A 23184-nucleotide genomic window follows, 5' to 3' on the forward strand; every position below is an offset into this window, starting at 1 on the left:
TTTGAGCTGTGCTTTGTACTCATGCCATTGTTACAAGTACGAGAGACGCAGAATAAGAAAGCAAAGGGAAAATGCACTGAAAGACAAGCAACAATGTTGGGATCAATCCTGTTGAGCTTAAAACGACTGAAGCGTACTGAATAATTGATTACCTTCAACAACCTGATGGACCCTGAACGCACTTCACCTGCACTTGGCCTGTGTGACCTTCAGGAGCAGTCGTCCTAAAGTTCAGCCCCTGCTACAGACTGGGAGCTGTACAGAAGGCGTTAGAAAGGGGAACCGCTGAGTCAGCACCAGGTTTTGTCATGGAGAAAAACAATTACTCATTTATATAATGATCCTGATCTGAACACGGTCTACAGAGATCCGATTAGGGTTTGGATATTAGGATTGGACACCACAGGGCACAAAATGGGACCATGGCATAATAATTGCACAATGCATAGCAAAGCAGTTGAATCATAAATTAAGCAATATGTGGCAGTGTTGTAAAATATACAGTACAGTGAAAGTTATATCAGACCAGACTAAAGGCTAAAATCAAACCGGAGCTTCAAAATACATTTTCTATTGGCCCACGTTTGGTTCTTGGCATCAGAAACTCCACACAACCGTCTATTTTCAGCGGGGCGCGTTTGAATTGCGCGCACCGCGGTGCGTGGGAGGAGCCTCGCCGGTGGAAACTCCTAACGGGAGTCGCCTCTTCCTCATTCGGCGCTGCTCGGTGCGGTGGCGGCGGCTGCGGGACGCTCACACAGCCGAGGCAAGCGCTCGGCCCGGGCCCGGAGGCACCTCTCAGCGCGGCCGCGTCGCGCCCCTTGATGCCGCGCGGTGGACGCGCGGGCGGTTCGGCTGCAGGGCGCTTTTTGTCCGATGAGCGGAACGTGACGTGAGCGACGGGACGCGGACCCACGTCGGCGCTTTCCGGCCACTCCGGTCGGCGCGAAGTTCTGCGGCGAAGTTCGGAGGTACGGAGTGGAAACAGAGACGCGCCGCGCGCGTGGAAAACGGCTCAAGGAGTCATCGCTTCTGTTCTTCTGATTCATATCCTGCTTTATAACGCGAGGCATCCTGCGCTATTGTCTTCTATTTTCCTCCTCTGCTGGAATATTCAAACCCAAAGTCACCCTGTTGTTAATTAACGTTTTTATTATTGTTTCTATTACATATGTCTATATTACAGTCTATTATCTTTTTCTTAGGGTGAAAACTTAAATTCCCTGTCTGTGCGTGCAGTCATCCAGGTGGCTGCGTACCTGTGGAGCATTGCAACAGCGTTATTACTAATGGGCTGGCGTGAGAGCAGGAGGCTCCATGATGGCTGCTCTCTTTCCAGCACCGCAGACAGAAACTAAGTGACTCGGTTCTGTGTGGACTGTTTGCCCGCGCCGCACTGAGGGGAACCGTGGGTAATAAATAATGCTTGAAAGGGCAGGGACGCTTTTACAGGCATATCTAATGCCTGGGTTGCACAATGCTACGCGTGTGACTGGGAGAACCTGAGAGCCCTCTAATCTGAGGATAATTGAGGTGATAGTATGCAGGAGACACTTAACACACGTAGGCGCTGCTCTCCTTTAGCTTCTCCTGTTATGGTAAACATATGTTGAGTCTGAGCATTTATTATTTTTCATCTTCACCTTTACAGGCCTGGCCTCAATTCATTCAGAGTGAGTCACTGTGCAGGAATAGTCCAACATGTGGTTATAATTTGAAGGGAAACTCTTCAGTTGTGCCAGATTTATTTTTTTGGTGCATGTGAGCCTCTAATTGTGGACTTCATCCTGTCACGTTCAACGTACGCGCAGAGCTTTGTGGGTTTTATAAGTCTGTTTATGCTTTATATAACGCACCAGGTGCTTGTGACGCTGTACTAAGTCATGTATAAACAGAACGCTGTGTTTTGCTGTTTTCCGCTTTTCCATCGAGACGCCCGCGGACGTCGGGGCAGTAGGAACAGGTGACGCGGCCTTCAGTGGACAGTGTTTCTCACCTGGGTTTTGCATGCACCTGACCTTGAGCTGCTTCTCGCGTGGGACCCGACAGCGCCGAGGCGTCTGTGTTTGACTACGTTAATCTGAGAAAAGCAGCAGAGCCGAGCCGCCGGGAGACGACCGGCTCGTCCCTCCGAACCTGTTTTCAAGTATTCTTCTCTCCCGTCTTTGAGTGAGAGCGGACCGGGCAGGTATGCCGGATCAATCGCGGTGTTTGTTTAGCGAGGTGTGTTCGTGATGCGTGGACGCGTGAGCGAGAGTGGCGAAGAGAAAGCAGAAAGAGTGAAAATGCCTTTCGGAGTTTGTGTCTCCTCGGGCTTATTTCTCCACTCACATGTTGAGACAGATAGAAATGTTCCCTCCCTCAGCTCTTTCCTCACTTATTCGAACCCCATGCTCGTGTCAGTGTCGGAGCAGGAATGCTGAGAATGAGCCGTGTACACACTGGGCACTTTTGGGGGGTTTATCAGCCTGGAGTCGTGCCTGCCCGTCCTGGTTGCGGTGCACGTGTGTGGCCAGTCGAGAGTTTTATAACTAAACAGAGGAACGAGAGAAGAAAACAAGACGAGTCACCATCGCCATGTGTCACTGGCCACAGTTACCATAACAACAAACTAAGAAGTAATATTTGTTTAGGCATCCGATCAGTCGACCTGGGTGAGGTGTAGGAGGTCTGCCATGAGTCTTGCATTGTATTATTGCTTAATTCTCTTCCTGTGCCCTGTTGCTGAGTCACCCATTTAGCTCAGATTCACTTTAGGGTCAGTTTGTTCTAACTATTTTGCAATTCGTGTCTGCACCTGTGCTTGGCTGCTCAACACAGTGGATGAGTTTTTTAGATTTTCCGCGCTGTGACGAGCTCAGGCAGGCGCGCGCCTCTCGCTCGAGTCCTGGGGTGTGCGTTTTACTGCTGCCTCAGCACATTTCGTCTGCATTGACCAAGCCTTGAGCTTCCATGCTGCTTTAAACTGAAGGAGCAGGAAAAACTGATCTAAGTACTTCTGAGTCTCCTTCAAGTGAGTTCATTTTTTCCATTTGCCTTCCTGCAGAACTGTAGAAGCGAGGAAGGCCGGCAGAACTTCACAATGGCCTAAATTCTATAGGCAGAAAGGCGCAAGGAAACAGGATGTCAGCCATTTTCCCACCAGATGAATCACCACAGAGCAGCCGCTGGAAGTGATCCTCAGGCAAGGCTAGTAGCTAGGCCACGTAGTGACTCATCGTGCCTCTGCGTAAACTAGCTTCTCCGTCACATTGAAGGTTAGGAGCTAAGCCTTTCGCTTAACAACTATTAACTCGGTTTAGTGGTTGGTAGGTCAGGACTCCACCATTAGGTGGCCCAGTCAAGACCACATTATATATGAATGAGGAAGTGTCCTGTGGGCGTAGTTGATGAAGCAGAGCACATACTGTAGCTGTGTTGTGGTTTGGATTTGAGCCTGAGACCTTTTGCCTCTTTAACAAATGCCAAAGAAAATGTGGCAAAAACTGGCAGTGCTGTAGTCTTTAGCAAGGCGATAAGGCAAAAGCGGTCAGACAGGCCAAGTGTCATAAAATAAGAGAAGGCCAAACATGCGAGAAACTAGAAAGGTCAGCTGCTCGGCCTTTCACAGAAAAGCTTGGTTGGAAAGAAGAGGGCATTAAAAGGCACAAACATGGATGTGGTGTCTAATGTCAAAAACATCTGGGCTCGATAGGGAAATGCTTAACTCCCTGCACCAATTCAATGCTTGTTATTACCAGTATGACTCTCAGTTCTAAAATATCCACCGACATGCTCAGTGTGTTCTCTGGAATCAGCCCAGTGGTTTTACTGGCACAGTCTTTTTGGGATGAAGCACTGGGTACTTAAAGCGTGACGCACCAGCACAACGAGTTTCCAGAGCCGAGATGTGAGAGAACCTGTCCATACACCTCTTCATACCTTTACCACCTTGCCTGCACCACCCTTTTTTCTCTCGCTGGGTTTTCTCCTGCCCCTTCTTTCATTCTGTCCTCTGTACCCTGCTCTTTTCTTGTTTTTCTTGTCATTTGATGAAATTATAATTTTGCACTGCATTACATAACACAAGGATAGTGAACTCTTAACTGCTGATGTCGACTGGAGTGTCACCCTGCTGCACCGAGGGTGAGAAAAGGTGTGTTAAATGAGAGCTGTACTTGTTAAACGTACAGCACTGGTTTTGGCTCAACAATAGCGGGTGCTTTGTGTGTGAGGCTACAGATAATCTGTCTGCTTGTGAATCCTGACTAAGAGCATTCTTGCTCTCACCACCCTGAGGAACAGCTGAATAGTTGCTCTACATACAGTACATCATTGATTTCTGTTTAACCTTCTACAGATTTGAATTCCTCCTAAGCTGTGACGTCAGACCTCTATCCTACCATGGCACACCGGTCTCAGAGCTCATCTGTAGGTGACAACCCCCTTGACCCAAACTACCTGCGCCCACACTACAGGGAGGAGTACCGTCTGGCTATTGATGCGCTAATAGAGAATGACGTACAGGTAAGAGTGCACCGCCTTGTCCAATGAAATGCCTCGATGTTTTATGGGCTGTAATGACTCTAGATCTGCCTCACGTCGCACCAGGGCTACCACGAATTCCTCCAGACTGCGGACGTGGTCAACTTTCTCGCAAGGCCGGAAATTGATTTTATAAAGTCAAGGATCCAGGCGCCCACCCAGGGCTCGGGCGTCCCAGAGCTGACGTACCATGCGGGAGGCCTCGACGCTGACGGGTCCTCTGACACCTACTGGCCTCTGCAGTCCGACATGGCGGCGCCGGGGCTGGACCTGGGATGGCCGCTGCCGCAGCACAGCTTCATCGGCCCCACGGAGGTCACCACTCTGGTCAACCCCTGCGACCCAGACATGCCAAGCATCAAGGAGCAGGTCAGAAGACTCATCAAAAACGCACATCAAGTAAGTGAAGTGACTCATTTAACAACAAAAAGCAATGAAGGAAGTACTGCAGTGTACTATAGTATTTGACTGTATTATATAAATATATATACACTAATATTATTACGAGATGCATCTCCTGGCATATCAAATCAACATGTTTTGTATAGTTTGCTTTTTGTTGGCTTGCAGGGAGAGAATGAGCTATAAATACTGTACTTTTCATCCCTGTGACTTCTAACACTTGCGTGTGAGTCTGCTGCTGCTAGCAGCCACTGGAGAATGCAGAAATTCCTGGGGAAAATTTTCAGAAAAGAATGGACGTTACATAATAATCGAAACAGACAGCCTTTACATGATAATGGAAATAGTGTCCCCCACTATCCAAATGGTGCACGTAACTATAGCAACCGGAACAACACTGCCATTAGGCGCTGGTTCCATGTTAGCGCCTTGGGGCACTTTGCTCTGTAGTTCTTGAGGCACCGCATCCAAATAGTCCTCAGTGATAATTACTTGCTTGTCTAGTTTCTCTCTGCCACTATTGGCACCACTCCCTTCTAAGTGATTTTCTAACTGACTGGTCTTTGGCTGATTTAAAATACAAATGAGCAGTCAAACCTGCTGGTTGTTGTTGCTCTTTGATGTTTTTATCTTTTAATTGCGTCCCAGCATACACATAGGACAGGTAGCCTCTAAGACACAATCCTTTATCTTTTCCTACTATTTAAATTTAGTAGAGAATCACCCCTCTCTGTATTGCTGATTGTTGATTTGTCAAACACATATTAACTGTAAAGAATAAAAACTGTTTTTAAGTAAATTTTTTTAAGTATATTATTAAAACCACCATGCCATGTTTTGTCTGTGTGACATCAGTTACATTTGCTTGCTTTGTTTCTTTGTTCCAGGTTATTGCCATAGTGATGGACATATTCACAGATGTTGATATTTTTGGCGAACTCTTGGAAGCTGCAGCTCGCCACGTTCCTGTTTACATCCTACTGGATGAGCAGGAAGCACACAACTTTGTCTCTATGGTCATCAACCACAAAGTTAACTTGGACTTAATTCCTGTGAGTTTTTCTTACACTGCTACAGGAAGCAAGCTTATCAGTTAGCGATCCTGTTAAATCACTTGTTTACTTGTAACTCAATGTCTGTGCCCTTTGTATCTGGTGTCCATAACGTGGGTTTGTTTTCACAGATGATGCGTGTCAGGACTGTGACAGGAATAACCTACTATTCCCGAACAGGAAAATCATTCAAAGGGCAATTAAAAGATCGTTTTCTGTTGGTTGACTGCAAGGCTGTACTTAGTGGGAGCTACAGGTGAGTTATCTACTCATTTAATTCATTTAATCGCCACATTTCTTAGGCCGATCATTCTTTGAATCGCCTCTATGCACTTTTTTATAGTTTCATGTGGTCCTACGAGAAGATCCACCGCTGCATCGCCCACCTCTTCCTCGGGGAGCTGGTCGCCACCTTTGATGAGGAGTTTCGCATTCTTTTTGCCCAGTCAGAGCCTCTGGTCATTGACCCATCGAATGGAGCACTTGCTGTCTCTGACACTAGCAGTTACTTAGGCAGCCAGTTTGGCTTGAAGAGGTCTCAGTCTTTGCGTAACCCCATAGCCTTCCGCCGACAACCTGAAATTCCCTCTGCTTTTCCTTACGGGGACTCCGCACTTCCTTTCCGGAGGAATGATCAGTTTCGCCAGAGCCTTGAACCAACGGCAGGAATAACAATCGGGAAGTATTCCCAGCAACAGTTTCGTCTGCAGCAGTCCTACATGGAGCAGGGAAGGTCTATAGTTTCCAGGCAGATGGAGCTCAGTGCCTTCAAGAGACACAGCTATGCTGAGGGAACCCAGGAAAACTACACGTCTTCAAGGCAGTACATGAAGCACAGAGTCATGAATAATCTTGACGAGACAGATTTCTACAGGTAATATTCCTTTCAATGCCTGCAGCTGTTTTAATTATGAATTATCCTGCCATGTTTTGTGAATACATGTCTGTCTGTTTTCACCTAGCTTTGAATCTAATTAATTTAATTAAACACATTATGACTTTATCTCCTTTACAGGGAGCAGATGCAAAGCAGCCATTACATTGGTGATGAGCCTGGCCCGGGTTCTGGCCAAGGACACTACGACAGACTTCGAGGCCGCCCCCCACAACTCTCCATTGACCAGTACTCAGACTCAAGCTTCCGCTCAGATCTGGAGCCCCCTCCTGTAAACTATGGTCAAGACTTATTTTCATCGGAGGACCTAAGAGGACATGAAGGGCCTCATGCACATCCAATAGCTGGAAGATATGGAGGAGGTTCCTCCCATAAAAGGCCAACCATAGGCCAGGCATATGCCTGTCAGAGCTCACCCACGCAGCCCCATCCACCCGAGAAGAAACCATTCCTCAAACAACCTGATCAGGAGCACGATCAAGATGCAAGCGTTAAGCAAGGCCTGAGGAGCTGGAGAATTAACTCCTATCTTAGTGCTTATGAGGATGGTGGTGGAGAAGAAGGTCTGACTCAGCCATTGGGGCCTGATGCGTTTGAAGATCCTCCACAAACCCAGCGCCTGACTGGTGTTGAAGCTCTAGCTGCTCGTTTTGAAACAAAGCCACTAAATGATGACATGAAGCCTAGACTAGAAATCCTAAGGCCACGGTATGGAAAACCAAGAACACTTGAAAGCAGCAAAATAGACTCAGTCATTGACTTGAAGCCAGATGAAAAACTGAGGGAGGCTGATAGAGAAAGGGAGGGCGAATCAGGGAGGGGCATCGGAAGGGAGTTGGGTATGGATGTTACGGTAAAAGAAGGTCCAGAGCTCCTTCTATCGAAACATGAATCGTTTCGCTCACGTATTAACCCAATGCTCCAACGCAGTTCTCGTTTACGCTCCTCACTTATATTCTCCTCATCCAAGACAGAGATGCACAGCGGGAGCCTGGGCCTGAAGCCAGCCACAGAGGAAGACGAAAGGTTGGACACAGCACGCACGTCCTCAATAGTGGCTCAGATCCTAGAAAAGAGGAGGTCATGGTCTCGTGAACCTTTCGATTGGAGAAAGAAAGCAGAGGAAAGAGACCAAGAGAAAGAAAAGGAAAAAGAGAAAGCGAAAGAAGAATCAGAAAGGGTGGAAGAGAAAAGGCAAGAAGAAAAGGAGGCACAATTCAAAGAGGAAATTAGAGTAAAAGACAAATCTCAGACAACTAAAGAAGAGGTAACAACAACAAAAATAACGCCTGAGGTTACATCATCATCATCTCTGAATATCTCTGATCCAGCAAGTCGACCGCAATATTACAAAGACCATACTACAAAGAGAACTTTTACCAAAATGGACACAGAGTCATCAGTAAAGGTTCCAGAGCCTGCAGAAAAGAAGCCAGACATTTCTGACAAACCTCCTCTCCAAACAACTCCAAACATCCCAGCGATCTCTGTGAACACAACAGAACCCGAACCAAAGCGGCCCGACGTGTCTGCAAAGCTGGCAGAGCTCAATCGAAGATCTTCAATTGGTTCCTCAAAGCCACCAATAACCTCTGCCAAGCCTGCTGCGAGTTACTTGAAGCCTTCAGAGACATCGCAGCCTCATAAAGAGGAGAACACATCAGAGGGACAAAAGAAGGAAATATTTAAGTCCCTGAAGCCTCTTCCTTCTCCGAAGCTCTTTAAGAGGGATCAGTTGAAGCTCAAAGGGCTGAACCCTCGTCGCATCTCCTGTGGCGATGAGGTTCTGACTACAGATGCTACAGATGCAGAGAAGAGTGAGCTGAAAAAGATCCGCTCTCACAGTTCTTCAACTCTGCCACGCGATGACAAGGAAGGACTCCATAAAGTTATGGGATCGAATACATCCATTAACACACTTGGTGAGGGGAAGGGTGAGGGCAAAGGTGATGGTAAGACACTTGATTTCTTAAAGAAGCAGACCCAAAGGCTGAAGGGATTCCTTGGGCCCAAGGATAAAGAGAAGAAAACATCTGTAGATGACAAAGCCATGAGCCCAGTCATAGAGACCACTGAAGATTCCAGCAAAATGCAGAATTCATCAACTAAAGATTCAGGAGCCGCCCACAGTGATCAAACTGCTGCCAATCACAAGGCAACGACTGGGACATCAGGCATCTCTCGATATCAGGCCTCAGGTAGTTCTGTTCTATTTAGTAGCAACCTACGAGATGACACCAAAGTAATTCTGGAGCAAATCTCAGCCAACAGCCAGAAAAACCGTCAGGAGCGTGAGGAAACAGGAGGGGAGAAAAACAATGAGGCCGGGGAGAAGGGACAGGAGATACAGAGCTCCCTGAAAAAGAACCGCTTCCTGCGGCCGCAGAGCAGCAGCCAGGAACGAGAGGGACTGTTGAAACGGATCGAAAGCCTGAGAAAAGAGAAGAAGGTCTACAGCCGCTTTGAGGTATTCTAGACATGCCACACTCAACAAAGAGCAATAAAAATAGGGTTTAGATTATATCACAAAAAAATAGTAGCTTTTCTAAGCTGTGAAAATAACCTATAGAAAGTAGCAGTGGAGTAAAACTACAGTATATTCTTAGATATGCTGCTTTATATATAACTTGTGTTTATAGGTGTCATTAAGTCAAGCAGAAACCTGTGTAAGTGGGAGAAGCACAACAATTAGAGGCTTAAAGGTCAGATGGGTGGGGTTTAACCTTCCACGGATTTACTCATATCCCTGTTCTGTTTGCAGATGGGCAATAGCCTGGGATAACGAGAGATGGACGGACGACCGAATACATGGGAACTATTTATACAACACGATCAAAAGAAGCTTTGCCCACACGTGCCAACATCACTATCAATGTACCTCTGTGGCTCAACGCTGCAACCTTTTCCAGGATTTTCACCCAGTATCAAAACTTGAAAAGACAACCATGCTGAAAACAAACAAATGTTATTAGGTTTGAATGTGCCTGTTCACCAACACCTGGTCCTACTACCTTAAAAAGCAGTGACTCTACTCACACTGGCTGCACCAACTAATAAAGTATCTCACTAACCAGAAAACATACAGTATCTATGCTGCAGCTTTGATGAATGTGACTGACTTGGTATCACTATAAGTGCATGTTGCACCTGAGGGTAGGAAAGACGGTGAAGTGAAATTATGCAGTATATGACTGCTAGTGCATAGTGGTGTGTGCTTCCGCTAGTGTGTATGCGTTGGGTTGTCTGAAACTGAATGGGAGGAAGTGTCTTGTTGCATCAATAGCACTGACAGTGGCCTACAAGGACTAATACCAAAGCTAGAGAGACTATTATTATTCCAGACAGAAGGCAAATACGAGGAAATGAAGATGAATCAAAGAATAGTTGATCAATAGAAATGTAAGGAGAAATGAATGAGTGAGCAATAAGTAGGGAATAGGACGAATGAGAAAGTAGGAGAGGAGCATTTTCTAGAGTTTAGCTTTGAGGCATGTTGGGACTGCAGCAGTGTTTTAACAGTAAGGCTTCTATTAAGGTTACTATTAGAGAGGTCCCCACTTCTCAGGGTTAAAGATGTCAATTAACCATTCAGAGACACGGTCGAACAGCTTGCATGGTCAGAGGAATACTGTGCACACTGTGTGTGTACTACTCTTCGTCTTATGTAATTTATGGACGTGTAAAATATTTACATTCGGTTTGATGACTCACTGTAAAAGTGTTTCTTTTTCCCTGCCGGAGAAGTTGGACTACATTTTGCTGTCCTGGAGCAGGCCGTGCCTTCTTACATAAGGCACTTCACTTCTGAGAACCACACCCTTCACACGACTTTAAACTGCTTGGTTGGGCCCTGAACACCGTTAAACCAAAGATTTAGATACACGGTGCCTTTCCCAGGCTGCTTAATAGCTTGGCTGGACATTTGTTTCATTTTTAATATTTTTACTGTGTTTTGTTGTTAAATACATCAAATAAACATAGTACATATTTTGTATACACTGTTCAGGGTAACAGTCCTTTTTCTACATGGATTGTATGTGCATATCTGTAAAAAAGTGATTATTATGATCCTCACTGTGCTATTGAAGTGCCTTGTGCTAATTTGGAATATGTAAATACTGTAAGGTGTAAAAAATAATTGTCATTAATTAGAGGGGAATTAGAGGTCATTGTGTCTTTGTTCTAAAACCTCAGTATTACATGTTAGAAATACTGCAACAACAAAGTTGTTGTGACTGTGCTCACACACTGTGTAGTAGGTGTTTTCACTGTAGTGAATGGGTAATAAAGCTCCTCTAAAAACAATGTCAGAATACTTAAAACTTTGTTCATTGAATAAACCTTAACCTGCCATATAAATACAGCAGATACACATACAGTAGCAACATAGACACTACTACAAACATCTGTCTACAGTTTCCTGATTCATTAATACATCAACACTTCCGAACAAAAACAAGCAGGAAGAACATCAACTACTCAGAGAAAATGACAAGTCAAACATATTGGTTAAACATTTTGAGTCAGAATTAAGTATGGTTCTTCTAGTATGATTTTGACATCTAACAAGAAGCACGAGAGATCAAAGAGACTGATTCTGTAAAACTACAGTCCTCCCCTGCAGCTGCTGTACCAATTTCCTGTGTGGTCAGCTCCCGGTCAAGGCAGCGTAGTTGGTCCAACTTCACTTTTTCTATGATAGTATCAGAGCAAGACAAGAAGGGGGTTTGAAATGGAAATTACTATTATAATTCATACAAATGTGGCTGACCACATGTGTATGTGGAGAATGATGTGTGTGTCTATTAAGAATATACTTACCAGCTAACAGCAGCTGATCCTTTGCATTTTCAGCAATCTTTATTTCATCTGCAAGTCTTTCTGGAGACTAAAATATATTTGGTAAATATTTTTAAGGAAAAAAAATCATACTCAACATGTGGGTCCAAAAAAGGCGCAGTTGCCTGCCTGAAAAAGACTTACAAAGACAGCGTGTAGATTCTTATGCTGTTCTATGAGCAGAAGAAGTTGGTTTTCAAATTTCATTCTGCAGAAAAAGCACTGCCTCAGTAAATGTGTGACAATCAAAATGCTGGTTGAGGTGTTTTTTACTGATTAGATACCGCTGCTTGCGATGCTTTAGCTTGACCTCCTGGATTTCACAGTTGTACTGTTCCAGCAGTTCTTCCCTTTTCTTATTCTGATTTAACTGCCTGTAAAACCCACAACAGCTCATCACTAAGTAAATAATTTCTAAACACAAGAATTTCCACAAGGCCTTAAATCATCTAATGTTTAAGTATTGAACAGTATCCAGTGAGATGATTTAACCAGTGGGTCCCTCTCTATAGGATATTTTGTCCAATATTATTAAAATGTGATCCTAGTAAACAAATTTCGAGACAATGTGTAGAATTCATTCATTTAGTTAGTACAATTTTAATATTTGGCTTCATATAAACAAAATAGCTATTATGAGCTAACTACGTGTTATCCAGGCTCCTGCCATGATACGTTGCTGCCCTCTAGTGTTGACTTCAGCCTCCACTGAGTCGCGCTTCCTTTCAATCGAAAGTCAAACTACCTTTTATGCAGCACACGTGGAGCTCACCTGACACACTCCTGCTCAAACTCCTCACACTGGACCTGCAGCTTCCTGTCATTCTCTAATAGACATCCCAACGTTTGAATGCATACGTTGTTATATTCATATGTGTATCGAAACATACCACAGAAACAACACTCAACTCGTTTAAAATATGAATGCATTGCATGTTTGTTGCTAGTTTACCTTCAGTTTCTTTGAGGACTTCCTCCTGCTTATAGGTTTCTGTTTGTACTTTAGAACCAACAAATACGCCAAGATTACTACACATATGTATGTATAACACTAAAATGGTATATATGATTAATTCTTATTTTATCTTACAATCTTCCAGCTCTTTCTGCAAAGACATCGAGACTGATAAGAGTTCCTTTACTTCTTCACGCAGGCGCTTGTTGCCTTAAAAAATGAAATACTGAGTTACTAGAACTAAAGATATACATTCAACTCTAGGAGCAAGTACAAAGCGCATTAATTTACAATCACAGTTTTGATCAGATGGGACCTTGTAGGGTGTTGCTGTTCCCTACAAGACGGAGATAATAATCATATCTCATGTGTCTCCAATCATCATGTTCTGAAACTCCTCGAGAGGAGTAACAGGTAAGGATGTACCTCACTGACGATAACGGTAAAACGCCGTGAAAAGAGATGTGGTCTCTGAGTACAGCTTCCTAACCCACGGTGTCATTTTCCGAGTCACTGTTTCTGCGTTTACTTGTTGTTAAGCAAAGCGTATCTCTGCTAAGACTGTAAAACTCCGAACTGTTTTTCACAATTTCTCATCATATATGTTGATTTTACTACAAGATAGCCACACGTGTGAGTTCATTAGCATATTGTTGCCCCAACCTGTCTTCTCATTGGTCCACATCACCACAGTTGTTTATACAACTTAAAACCTCCGCGTATGAGTGATTTAATATATGTACCGCTAATATGAGTTGAATTACATTTCATTTTGGATTTGGTTGACATCCCCGAGTTTAGTAGGATTCTGGCGTAAGTTAATTTAAAAAAAGGGCAGCGCCACTTACAACCGGAAGCGGAAGTGGTTCACAAGAACAATAAAATTAGTTAAAAAATACCGTCACGCTGCCAAAAGTAGCAGATTAGCAGATTCTCATGTACTCGAGTGCAGTTTTTATAAATTTACTTGCGCACTGGAATTAATTAGTAATCCCAGAACTAACCCGCTGACCCATAAAATAAAATAAAAATCTATGGGGACAAAACAATAAATAGTATCTTATTGAAATATATAGGCAAATAGTTTACTTTTACTAATTGTACAATTACAGTTGTTTTATAAAGAAAACATATTTAAACATTCACGGTCTATCAGTAGCAGCATACTCGACCGTCCGACAGATGTCACTATTGTTCACCGGTCTCTGAAGTTTTATGTTAAGTTCTGTTGGATATGAATATTCAATATTTCATACAGTTCATATAACACTACCTTCTTGCAGCTTCCTTAATTTGCTCATCAACTGCTCCACTTTGGGCTCCTGCATTTCGTCTGGCAGGACGAGAAACACATCAACCCATTTCAAAATGGATAAAAATGGCAAACTGGTCTTAATACTTTACCTCTTTCATGTAATGTATCATTAAACAAATCCTCCATGTTGAACTCTGCTAGGAAATAAAACAAAATGTTAGTTAATATGGCCATGAACAGATTTATGTCTAGTTCTAAAGTGTTAGCTAAATTATTCTACCAAAGTACCAGAATGGTAAATAACCTTAAGCTTAATGCAATTTGTCATTTTCTAAAACATTTGTATTTTATTAATTAAAAAACGTGTTATTTTCTATAAAACAATAAAATCATTATAAGAAGTTGGGTCACGTACATACTCGTACTGTTATTACCCCACTGTTCACCTACACTGGAACGGCGCTAACTGCTAACGTGTCCTATTTTTTAGCTAACACTGCAGTTAGTTAGTTTTCCATGAGTTACCTGTGGGTAGAACCGTTATATCCGTGGATATCTATCCATAAATATAAACCCTGCACATTCAACCACCATGCAAATTTAAATTCAGTAGTTACTTCAAACTGTCTCCCTCCAACAGGAACAGTTACCAGGTAGCAGTTAGCTAATACTAAAATGAAACTAGCTACTGTAGTTTAGCTTTCTTATTTTAATTGGTTGTAAAATGAAGCTGTCTAACCTCCCATATTGTTCATTCGTGTCACTGACGTTTTCTTAATCTGTTCAATTGTGTTCTGGTCCTTCTCCAAACTTCCACTAAACTGAATGGACAGTTTCCTCTTGTATATTTATATTAGTTTATTAGTTTACAAAAAAAAATACGCATCACAAAACGAACGACAAAATTTAATGGCCATATAGATTACTTTTATGTAGTAATATATACAACTATTTATCAATATAAGATTATGATACCTGAGGTGGAAGTTCATTTTTATATGTTTTAAATTAATAAGAAATAATTTATAATCAATAAACACAATTCACTACTTTTACATTGTGTCTGTTTAATGAAATGCCAACAGCAGTGTAGAGGAATGCAAATATACAATGCAAACAGACCTACAAAGCCCCAAACTTACTTTATCTATACACATCAAACCGCTACAGGTTTCTATATACACATACATGTTAGATACAAACACAAGAGTTAAAAAAAAGTCTCCACAGGGCTGCCAGACAACTCTCCAAAACAGGAATACCTGCACAGTGTGCATCCACACATGCAATGGGTCATGCAGAGAGATTAAAAATCAAAATAGCAGACACAGAATAAACATTATTCATGTTAAATATATATTTCAGGTTGTATAATTTGGCTCATAGTGCATACGTCTGTCTGATTCATAATGCTGAGTGACAGTACGACCAGTATGTTATGGTTCCACAATAAACATCCAAAATGTGTGTAAATTTCAGTGTGTGTTTGTACTTTTTTATCTTCATTACAAACTTCTAGTAACCTCAGAGCAACCCTGCTACTGTATCTACGTTAAGCCCAATAAATATAACAAATCGGTTTCAAACACCGCTTCATTCAAGTTCAGTCCATCTACTTTGTGTTAGTTACGTTGGATCAACCTAGTAGAAAGTGGTCAGAACTGTCAGTACTTCACCAAACTTCACATTAACTGCAAGAGGAAAAAAATAAATACAACACTAAAATATTACATCACTGTAGGATACTGGTGAGGACAGTAAAGAAAAAATTAAATGCTAAGTGAAAATGTGAGCTGTAGAATTGTACAAATAATTTCAGATATTCCATAAGAATATATAACTATAGTAATATAAATATTACTTAATGTTTATCATATACATCCAATGCTGATCTTCATTCTTGTCCCATTTAAAGACTTCCGTTACGGTACCTTTGCGTCACATCCATATGATTCACTCCAGCATGCCTTTCAGAGGCAGAGGGATATTGGCATCATATACAGAAATACACTTAACTATTTACAGCTGTGACAAGAAAGCTAGAGGTATTCCTCTGGTAGCTCTAAAGAATCAGAACACATCTTTAATTGTGTTTCCAGTGTTGCCATGCAGAGTTACACCAGCAGTTTGAAGACGGGGAGACAGGAAAAACAGACTAAAGAAAGGGCTTATTTCTAGCACTATACTCTTCCCTTCAGGCAAAGGTGGTTTGCATCAATATCAAGCACTAGAGGTACATTCCCTGCTCCTTTTTCATCTAATCTCTGCAGCAAGGAAGGGCTGTTTGCCAAGTACCAGCAGGATTGTATACTGCATGTAACTAGCTAAACCCAATGTAGCCATTTGTGTTAGTAGAAGCAGTGGAGTTAGAGCAAGCAGAGTGACCAGACCTGGGGAAAGGACATATCAATATGTTCTGTTATTCTTAGCATTCGAAGATGACTGTGCCCCTTTAGGCTGTTTTTTAGAAAGGCTTTACTAACTGCCTAAAAAACAGAATGTAGTGTGTGTTTTGGGGGGGAAAAAAACAGGATGAAAAGCAAACAAATGGGGAAAATTTTTGACAGAGTCAGAAAAAAGGGCACATTAGCAACATTTCACAATATGGGGAGGCATTCTTCAGCTCCCTGCTGTTCTCTCCGAACTGCAGCCTCATTCACGGGAGCGTCCCACAATCGCCAGGATGTAGAGGAAGATGTTGATGATGTCAGTGTAAAGGTTGAGGGCAGCAAAAATGTACTCCTCCGGACTCAGGGACAGCTTCTTGTTGCCCAACAGAAGCTGGGTGTCGACGGCCAAAAACTACAGAAAACAAATACACATTTAGACATTTCAAACAGGTTTTAGACCAAACGTCACCTGAATGACATAATCTTCATCGACATCACGACACAGCAAAACTCTAGACATGGCTATGTCATGGGCTGTGAGTGTACAGCAAGGAGCAGTACACACACATATCAGGATCCTATGAACTTGTTTGGCTGTAGCTTATCATCAAACAGCAACCTGAATTTCCTTCAGGCTGTGTAACTTACGCAAGTGAACAGCAGGGCTCCCAGTGAGGCGTACACGATGTGCAGGATCTTGTCGCGGATGAAGATGCAGAGAATGGAGAAGAGTAGGAGCACGATCAGGCACACAAACAGCACACCCCGGCAGGAGGTGAAGTCATACTTGCTCTGTTGTGAAGAAGAAGAAAAGTGAAGCTCTGTTTGTCTGTGTGTGTGTGTGTAAACATTTGGAAGCATTTATTCGAGCAGCGTGTTATGTCTGTTGACCTGTAGTGAGAAGAGGACGACAGTGAAGCAGACGACAGCAGTGATGCCCACAGCGATGATGACAGTATCTGTGTTATAGAAGCTGGCGATCATGCCCACCATGTAGGAGAGGCTCAAGGTCAGGATGGACTGTGGAGACATCAAAATAACATCACTGATGACTTCTTTAGATTCATGTGACCACTATATCACAAATTGAATGTGTTCATGTGCCCACAGACACAGCTTGCTAATCCAAGTTTATTTGTTTGGCGTTCATTCTTACCAGAGCAACCAAGTTCCAGGGGTGCTTGCGGCGGAAATCTCCACAGCAGCTGAGGACGATCAGAGACACAAAGAAGACGGCGTAGGACACATAATATGTCCAGGGATTGCGACGCACAAAGTACTTGGCGTCATCGACAAAGGTGAACACTGCAACGAAGGAGAAAGTGACCAGAAGCTGCACTGTGAGAACCATGAAGACCTGGTGGGACACAAGAAAACAGTCAACTTTGTGTTATTACAACTGAACATGTAAAACTCGGCATGTTCTCTTTCTAATTGCAGGCCTCTCTCCGTAAAAGACTCACTTTTCGGATGAAGGCTTGTCGAATGTTCTTGTCTTCAAAACCAGAGCCGGTGAACTCCTCGTTGTCGTAGTAAGACGGAGGCCCTTCACCGTGGTAAGACGGGCTGGTGGCGGGTCCTGGTCAGCAGTAAGAACAGGTGGATAATGATTTTAAAATACTGCAATTGGTAAAAGTCAAGCTACACTGTTCCAGTAAACAAAACTTAACTTGACCTGAAGTATAAGTCCAATAGAAAAGGAAAATCTGTTCCTAAATGCCCCACACCTTTAGTTGACCTACTCACCAGTGGGGTCTCCAAGAAAGCCTGGCTGTGCAGGTCCTTGCTGGAAAGGCCCCTGAGGGTAGGGCCCCTGTGGGTACGGCCCCTGTGGGTAGGGCCCCTGTGGGTACGGCCCCTGTGGGTACGGCCCCTGTGGGTACGGCATCTGAGGGTAAGGACCAGGGGCAAAGCCTGGGCCGGCCTGGGGGAAGCCTGGCTGCCCATAGCCCGCTGCTGGTGGGTACGGTCCTCCAGGGGCCTGGCTGTAGTTGGGTGGGGGCATGCCGAAACCCGGCTGAGGGGGTCCGTACATGTTAGAATGCAGTGGGTTTGTCTCACCCATAACGGGGTATCCACTTTTGTCCTGGGACATGGTGTGGGGGAAGTCTCAGTCTGCTGAAGGACGAATCTAAGAGCAAAGGTTCAAACACAGGCAGATGTAAACTGATACAGACTTCCCATTTTTATTGCATCCCACACGTCCAATGAGGACACAGTGAAAACGCAGCGACACTAGAATATGGCCAAACTGGCAAAGACACAAATGCTGCATCTGTCTGATTAAAAAGGTGACAGCCCTTTAAACAATGTGGTAGGAACTGGGATAGTGTGACGAAGGAGTGCTGCCTTTCTTCATTTGACAAAAACAATCCCAACGACAAATGGAGATCAAATGCCTGCGGTGGTGTTGGGGGCTGTGTAAGCCACGACGGCTTACAGATCTAAATGGATCAGGGAGATCCACAACCAGAGCGAAGACGGGTTCAACAGATAAGTGTTTACATAATCAGGTTTCAGTATATTTGAAGCTCCGAGATTTAAACATCTGCATGTCTCATACGCCTGAGTGGAATAATTCTATAAAGAAAGTGGAAAATAATTCTGAACCACACCAACCCTAAAGGAAAGAGGATATGAGTGAGAGGGAGAAAGGCAGTTAATGAGTTTGGAGTCCGGCACAATCCTGTGGCGTTTCACTGTGAAGGGATAGACAGCGGCAGGCGAGCTAATGAGGAGAACCGTAAACACCTGCGTCACTCACTCTGACCAGGAGCAGCGTCGGACTGCTACGGACCCTCCACTCTAAAGGGGACGGAGACTCACTTCACTTGAACACGTGCACCTTTTTCATAAGTGACCAAAGTGTTCAATTATCACCGTGGTTCCACACGCGCATGTGCTCAGCGGCATGAGTTCATGGTAAACGCTGTCCAAACCAGTGCTGAGAGTAACTATAGACGCAGGCAGTGCCCTCGTAACCACATGTATTATTAATCTGCTTCTCTTGGGGTGGACAGTGTAATGGACATTACCGCATCCCTCCGCCTGCACGACGCTGCTCAACAGGTTCCAGTGTCGTGTGCTCCGCCTGTCAAACGTCTCCTCGTCTGCCAGTGAGGTCAGATTCACATGGCGTTTGTGCTTTCAAATGCACAGTGATGGCTTCAAACGAAGGCCTGCAGTCTCAAGGGGAACCCCCCGCTAGACAGGAAGGGAGCCAGCAGCCATTCCTCTGACTGCCGACTTAAAAAAGACCCTTACTGTGCTACAGTAAGTGAGCTACCACTGACAGAGTTATAAGGAGGCGCGTTCAGTGACACACGCACACACAAACAGCAGACCACTGAAAATCACGAGTTATTATTTTGTTGTTCTACGAATGTAACACAACAGACCAGTGTTTATTAGCAGCTTATTAAGGTTCAGAGGCTGCGTGTCCTACGAGTTTCAGGTCCTGTAGACATTTCTGACCTGTCATGATTAAAACCAGAAAAACATGCTCCAGGTACATGCAACATGTGTGTATATCTATGCATGTTGTATGTATGCTCCACATACATACAACGTGTGTATATCTATGCATGTTGTATGTATGCTCCACATACATACAAGCATATGCGTATGTGTTTCTATCAGGGCGTCGCCATGTTGGTGCGGCCACTTAGGATTTAATGAGAAGCTGCTATAGTATCTCTGTAGTGAAATTGCTTCTGTAAATTGCCTACTTTCAGGCCACAATTGTTACACAACACTGCTCTAGTTCGCACCAGCACACGCATCCAGACTCCAGCGTCATGATCCCTGTCTGTCCATCAGTGGGACCCTGCAGACAGCAGGTGAGTGCTGTCTCCACTTAATACCGACAGTTCCCATTAAGATCATAACAGATTACAATCATTATCCGAGGACATTAATCCTCCCAGACAACAATGGTTACGTAAGGGGGCGCCAGGCTCAATACAACTGTTAAATTAGTTGAGAATCCATGTGTCAGGAGGCCGCGCTCTGGACTGGGTCACTGTGCTGTGGGTGACCTGCGCTCCAAGGCCGGGTTTGACAGAGCTCAGCTGCTGCTGAAGCGGCGCGTCACTGTGACAGCGTGATGCAGGGACGCCTCACGGTCGGTGGACTTGGTTTGTGGTTGGTGCAGTGGGTGTGAAAGAACAATTTGAAACTTCCCACAGATATGAAACAACAGAGCCTCTTACCGAGTACGTCACTCGTACTGTATGACTACAGCTTTTTAATTCCCTGGTGATGGTATGTTTCCAAGCATAATTTAATATAACGATAGCTTAAAACTTACATATCTAATTAGTGAGAGACACACACACACACACACACACACACATGTAACTGAATAAGATAAGAGTCCGTTACTATCATTATCATGTGACACACACACAGTCACTGCATGTGATTCCTCCCTGTCCAACGTCCACGTAAGGACTTAAACTTTGTGACCACATCGTGAGAAACAAAGCGTTCGCTACAGTTAATGACTAACAACAGTTTTTTTTGTTATAATTTGTTATTTGTTGCCTTGATATAAGCCTGTATCTGTGTGACCGACGTAATAAATATGATGGATAATATAACAGCCAAGAGAATGTGAGGTGAACGGCATGTCAGAAATGTGCAAAGTGTGTGAAGTCACAACAGAGGGGTCAGTGCGGACAGAAGCCTTCTCTGATATTTTGACAACAGATTTTTTTTTCCATTTGTCCAAAGACACTGATACATGTGGCTATAAACACTAAAAGGTATTTACAGTAAAATAAGCTATGATAAGCATTTAAAACTCTTTTTTTTTAATTAAAACACTGAAGAGAATAAAACTTGGCTGGTGAATACTCTCATTAGACCAGTTTTTTGAGCGAGGAGCCTGTTTGAGGCACTATTTGCTCAGCTTTACCAGCATTACGTGGGAGATTTGAAATCCTCTTAGGAGGACATGGACTGTGCTACTATCCCTGGGTTCTGGTGATCGCCATCACTACAGGAATTAGGTTAAAGAGAGGCATTCAGCCAGCGGAATGCCTCGACCAACCCATGTACAGCCTGGGCAACATCAACACAATGACCAAAGGAGCAGTCTCACTAAACAAGTCACAGTTAAGTGTGTTTACAGTGAGCAACTAAACCCTGAGAATGCAGTAAAGTGCCTGTTCTGTGAGCTGCGCCAGCTCTAGAAGCGGCTGAATTTCAACCACTTTCCCCTTAGGCCGTCGCTGCATCACACTACGCTCTGTCTGCCAGCACATGCAGCAGCAGCAGTCTGGCAAAATCCTCTGGCCACGACGCGCCGTCAGCAGCAGCTGGAGCTCCGTCGAACCTGCAGACCCGGTGGAACTAACGTACCCAAAGTACAGAGACACGTCAACGTCAACTCAGAAATACAAATAATCATTCATAGTATTGTCGTATTGGTAATATAATATTGTTTTTCTTTCTAGCAGTCATAATTAAAGCTTTTCATGTTTATCACTAGTTTAGAGTTAAAATGAATAACATATTGTTAGTAAGCAGACTGTTATGATAAGGCAGCGCAATTTTATTTAATAGACTGAAGCTTAGTTCAACCCTGAGTCAAAGTAACTTCACACAACTGCACAAACAGCAAATAACTGTATAAATCCCTCAACATGAGGGGAAATGTGTTCCTGCTGGGATCCTGCTGACAGTCCATAGGGTTCAAAATTTAAACCAATCATACGGTCAAGCTGATCCAGACTAGTAAATAGTGTAATGGTGGAGAGGCTAAAGATAACAACTCGATATCTACCATAACAACATCTACTACATATCAACCACCACCAAGACATTTAAAGTGCGCATTTTTTTTCCCAAATTTTTTTGTTTGCTGCGCTCATGTTGAACGGAACCATGAATCCCCTACAAGCACGGCGCACCTGCAGCAGGCGCACCTCCGCGGAGGCCTCGGCGGCGCAGACAAGTGCGACACCGCAATCACGCGTTTCACCAGCGCCGCGCTCCCCGAACGCCAAGTCCGCCGGAACCGCGGATGGATCGGATCGACCCGCAGTACGCGGCAGACGCGCACGCAGCGCGCGAGCGGCCGCGCCATGACGAGCGCCGTCAACGGCTTGTTTTTTTAGGGCGGCGCGCACGCCGCGCACCCACCGCCGCCGAATCAAGCGGCCAGCTCCGCTCAAAGAGCCCCGCGGCCTCCGCCTGACGCTCGGCACCAACGTGTGCTCGGATCCGCTCCTCCGCGCGGGTTCTGGCCGTTCGTCGCTGCTGGCGGCAGGCGGGATGCTGACGTGTTGTAGCGGCGGTCGTTAGCCTCACAGCGGCCACCTGCGTTCACCGAACAGCGACTCTCCGCTGGCGCAACGCGCGCGCACGCGCGCATCGGACAGGCCTCCGTCTAATAATAATAATAACGCTCCTACCGTTATTATGTGTATTTGTCCAGCAGCCGCCGACATTAATCGCCCGCACTCCTCCTCCCGGTGGTCCGGACTGAACTGGGTCGAGAGCCGCTGACGCCGCCGCCGCACGACGTGATCACGTGACCCGCGGGGTTCTCCGCTTGTTACAAAACGCTTCGCCTTATCAGCGAGTGTCACGATGACGCAGTGTTTTCAGCGGCGTTACGGGTCATGTGTCCGAGATGTGCGGCGGTGTGACTGTCTTTGATGGAAGCATCCAGGCGGATCTGGACCGGCCCGGGTTACGGCCATGTGCTGCGTCTGATATAAACTCACTGTACAAGCTGCTGCCTTAGTATTACTGATCTAAACACATCACATTCCTTTTAACAAAACCAACGGGTTATTTTCCTGTACAGTTATAATACAAGTATACTAGTATAATAAGAGCTTTACTTAAAACCAGGTTTCATA

General features: G+C 44.5%; 3 protein-coding genes and 1 non-coding gene across 15 annotated transcripts; 1 reads left to right on the forward strand and 3 right to left on the reverse strand.

Moving 5' to 3' along the window:
* Nucleotides 1-704: 704 nt before the first annotated feature.
* Nucleotides 705-11178, forward strand: fam83hb (family with sequence similarity 83 member Hb). 3 transcript variants are annotated; one of them, XM_029167676.3, is made up of 9 exons: nt 705-971; nt 4340-4506; nt 4591-4923; nt 5814-5978; nt 6110-6234; nt 6322-6852; nt 6994-9071; nt 9138-9340; nt 9635-11178. In XM_029167676.3, exons 2-9 carry the CDS (start codon nt 4384-4386, stop codon nt 9653-9655), a joined length of 3579 nt encoding a protein of 1192 aa, XP_029023509.1. In that variant the 5' UTR covers nt 705-971; nt 4340-4383; the 3' UTR covers nt 9656-11178. The 3 variants fall into 3 exon arrangements, with proteins under 3 accessions (XP_029023509.1, XP_029023507.1, XP_029023508.1); XM_029167674.3 differs by having other exon boundaries at nt 706-971; nt 6994-9340; XM_029167675.2 differs by lacking the exon at nt 705-971 and adding an exon at nt 1024-4135 and having other exon boundaries at nt 6994-9340.
* A 2-nt stretch (nt 11179-11180) lies between these two features.
* On the reverse strand, nt 11181-14828 carry si:ch211-199g17.9 (uncharacterized protein LOC108180085 homolog). Of its 8 annotated transcripts, XM_055512708.1 has the most exons (11): nt 14710-14738; nt 14540-14568; nt 14072-14119; nt 13941-14000; nt 12803-12877; nt 12665-12712; nt 12485-12539; nt 11997-12086; nt 11857-11920; nt 11695-11761; nt 11181-11566 (listed from the first exon to the last, which is right to left on the reverse strand). In XM_055512708.1, exons 3-11 carry the CDS (start codon nt 14106-14108, stop codon nt 11436-11438), a joined length of 627 nt encoding a protein of 208 aa, XP_055368683.1. In that variant the 5' UTR covers nt 14109-14119; nt 14540-14568; nt 14710-14738; the 3' UTR covers nt 11181-11435. The 8 variants fall into 8 exon arrangements, with proteins under 8 accessions (XP_055368683.1, XP_029023517.1, XP_029023516.1 ...); XM_029167684.3 differs by lacking the exon at nt 14540-14568 and having other exon boundaries at nt 14072-14116; nt 14662-14828; XM_029167683.3 differs by lacking the exon at nt 14540-14568 and having other exon boundaries at nt 14662-14828.
* On the reverse strand, nt 12972-13104 carry LOC114866314 (U8 small nucleolar RNA). The gene has a single exon (XR_003787674.1). It is a non-coding gene; the product is annotated as a U8 small nucleolar RNA (small nucleolar RNA).
* A 141-nt stretch (nt 14829-14969) lies between the features above and the next one.
* On the reverse strand, nt 14970-22892 carry grinaa (glutamate receptor, ionotropic, N-methyl D-aspartate-associated protein 1a (glutamate binding)). 3 transcript variants are annotated; one of them, XM_055512707.1, is made up of 8 exons: nt 22732-22892; nt 18145-18443; nt 18059-18114; nt 17776-17891; nt 17469-17669; nt 17204-17332; nt 16961-17104; nt 14970-16724 (listed from the first exon to the last, which is right to left on the reverse strand). In XM_055512707.1, the coding sequence occupies exons 2-8, from the start codon at nt 18405-18407 to the stop codon at nt 16575-16577; spliced, it is 1059 nt and encodes a 352-aa protein (XP_055368682.1). In that variant the 5' UTR covers nt 18408-18443; nt 22732-22892; the 3' UTR covers nt 14970-16574. The 3 variants fall into 3 exon arrangements, with proteins under 3 accessions (XP_055368682.1, XP_029023512.1, XP_029023513.1); XM_029167679.3 differs by having other exon boundaries at nt 18059-18443; XM_029167680.3 differs by lacking the exon at nt 22732-22892 and adding an exon at nt 22460-22660 and having other exon boundaries at nt 18059-18443.
* Between the last annotated feature and the right edge of the window lie 292 nt (nt 22893-23184).

The sequence above is a fragment of the Betta splendens genome, chromosome 11 (assembly GCF_900634795.4).
Source record: "Betta splendens chromosome 11, fBetSpl5.4, whole genome shotgun sequence".
Lineage (NCBI taxonomy): Eukaryota > Metazoa > Chordata > Actinopteri > Anabantiformes > Osphronemidae > Betta > Betta splendens.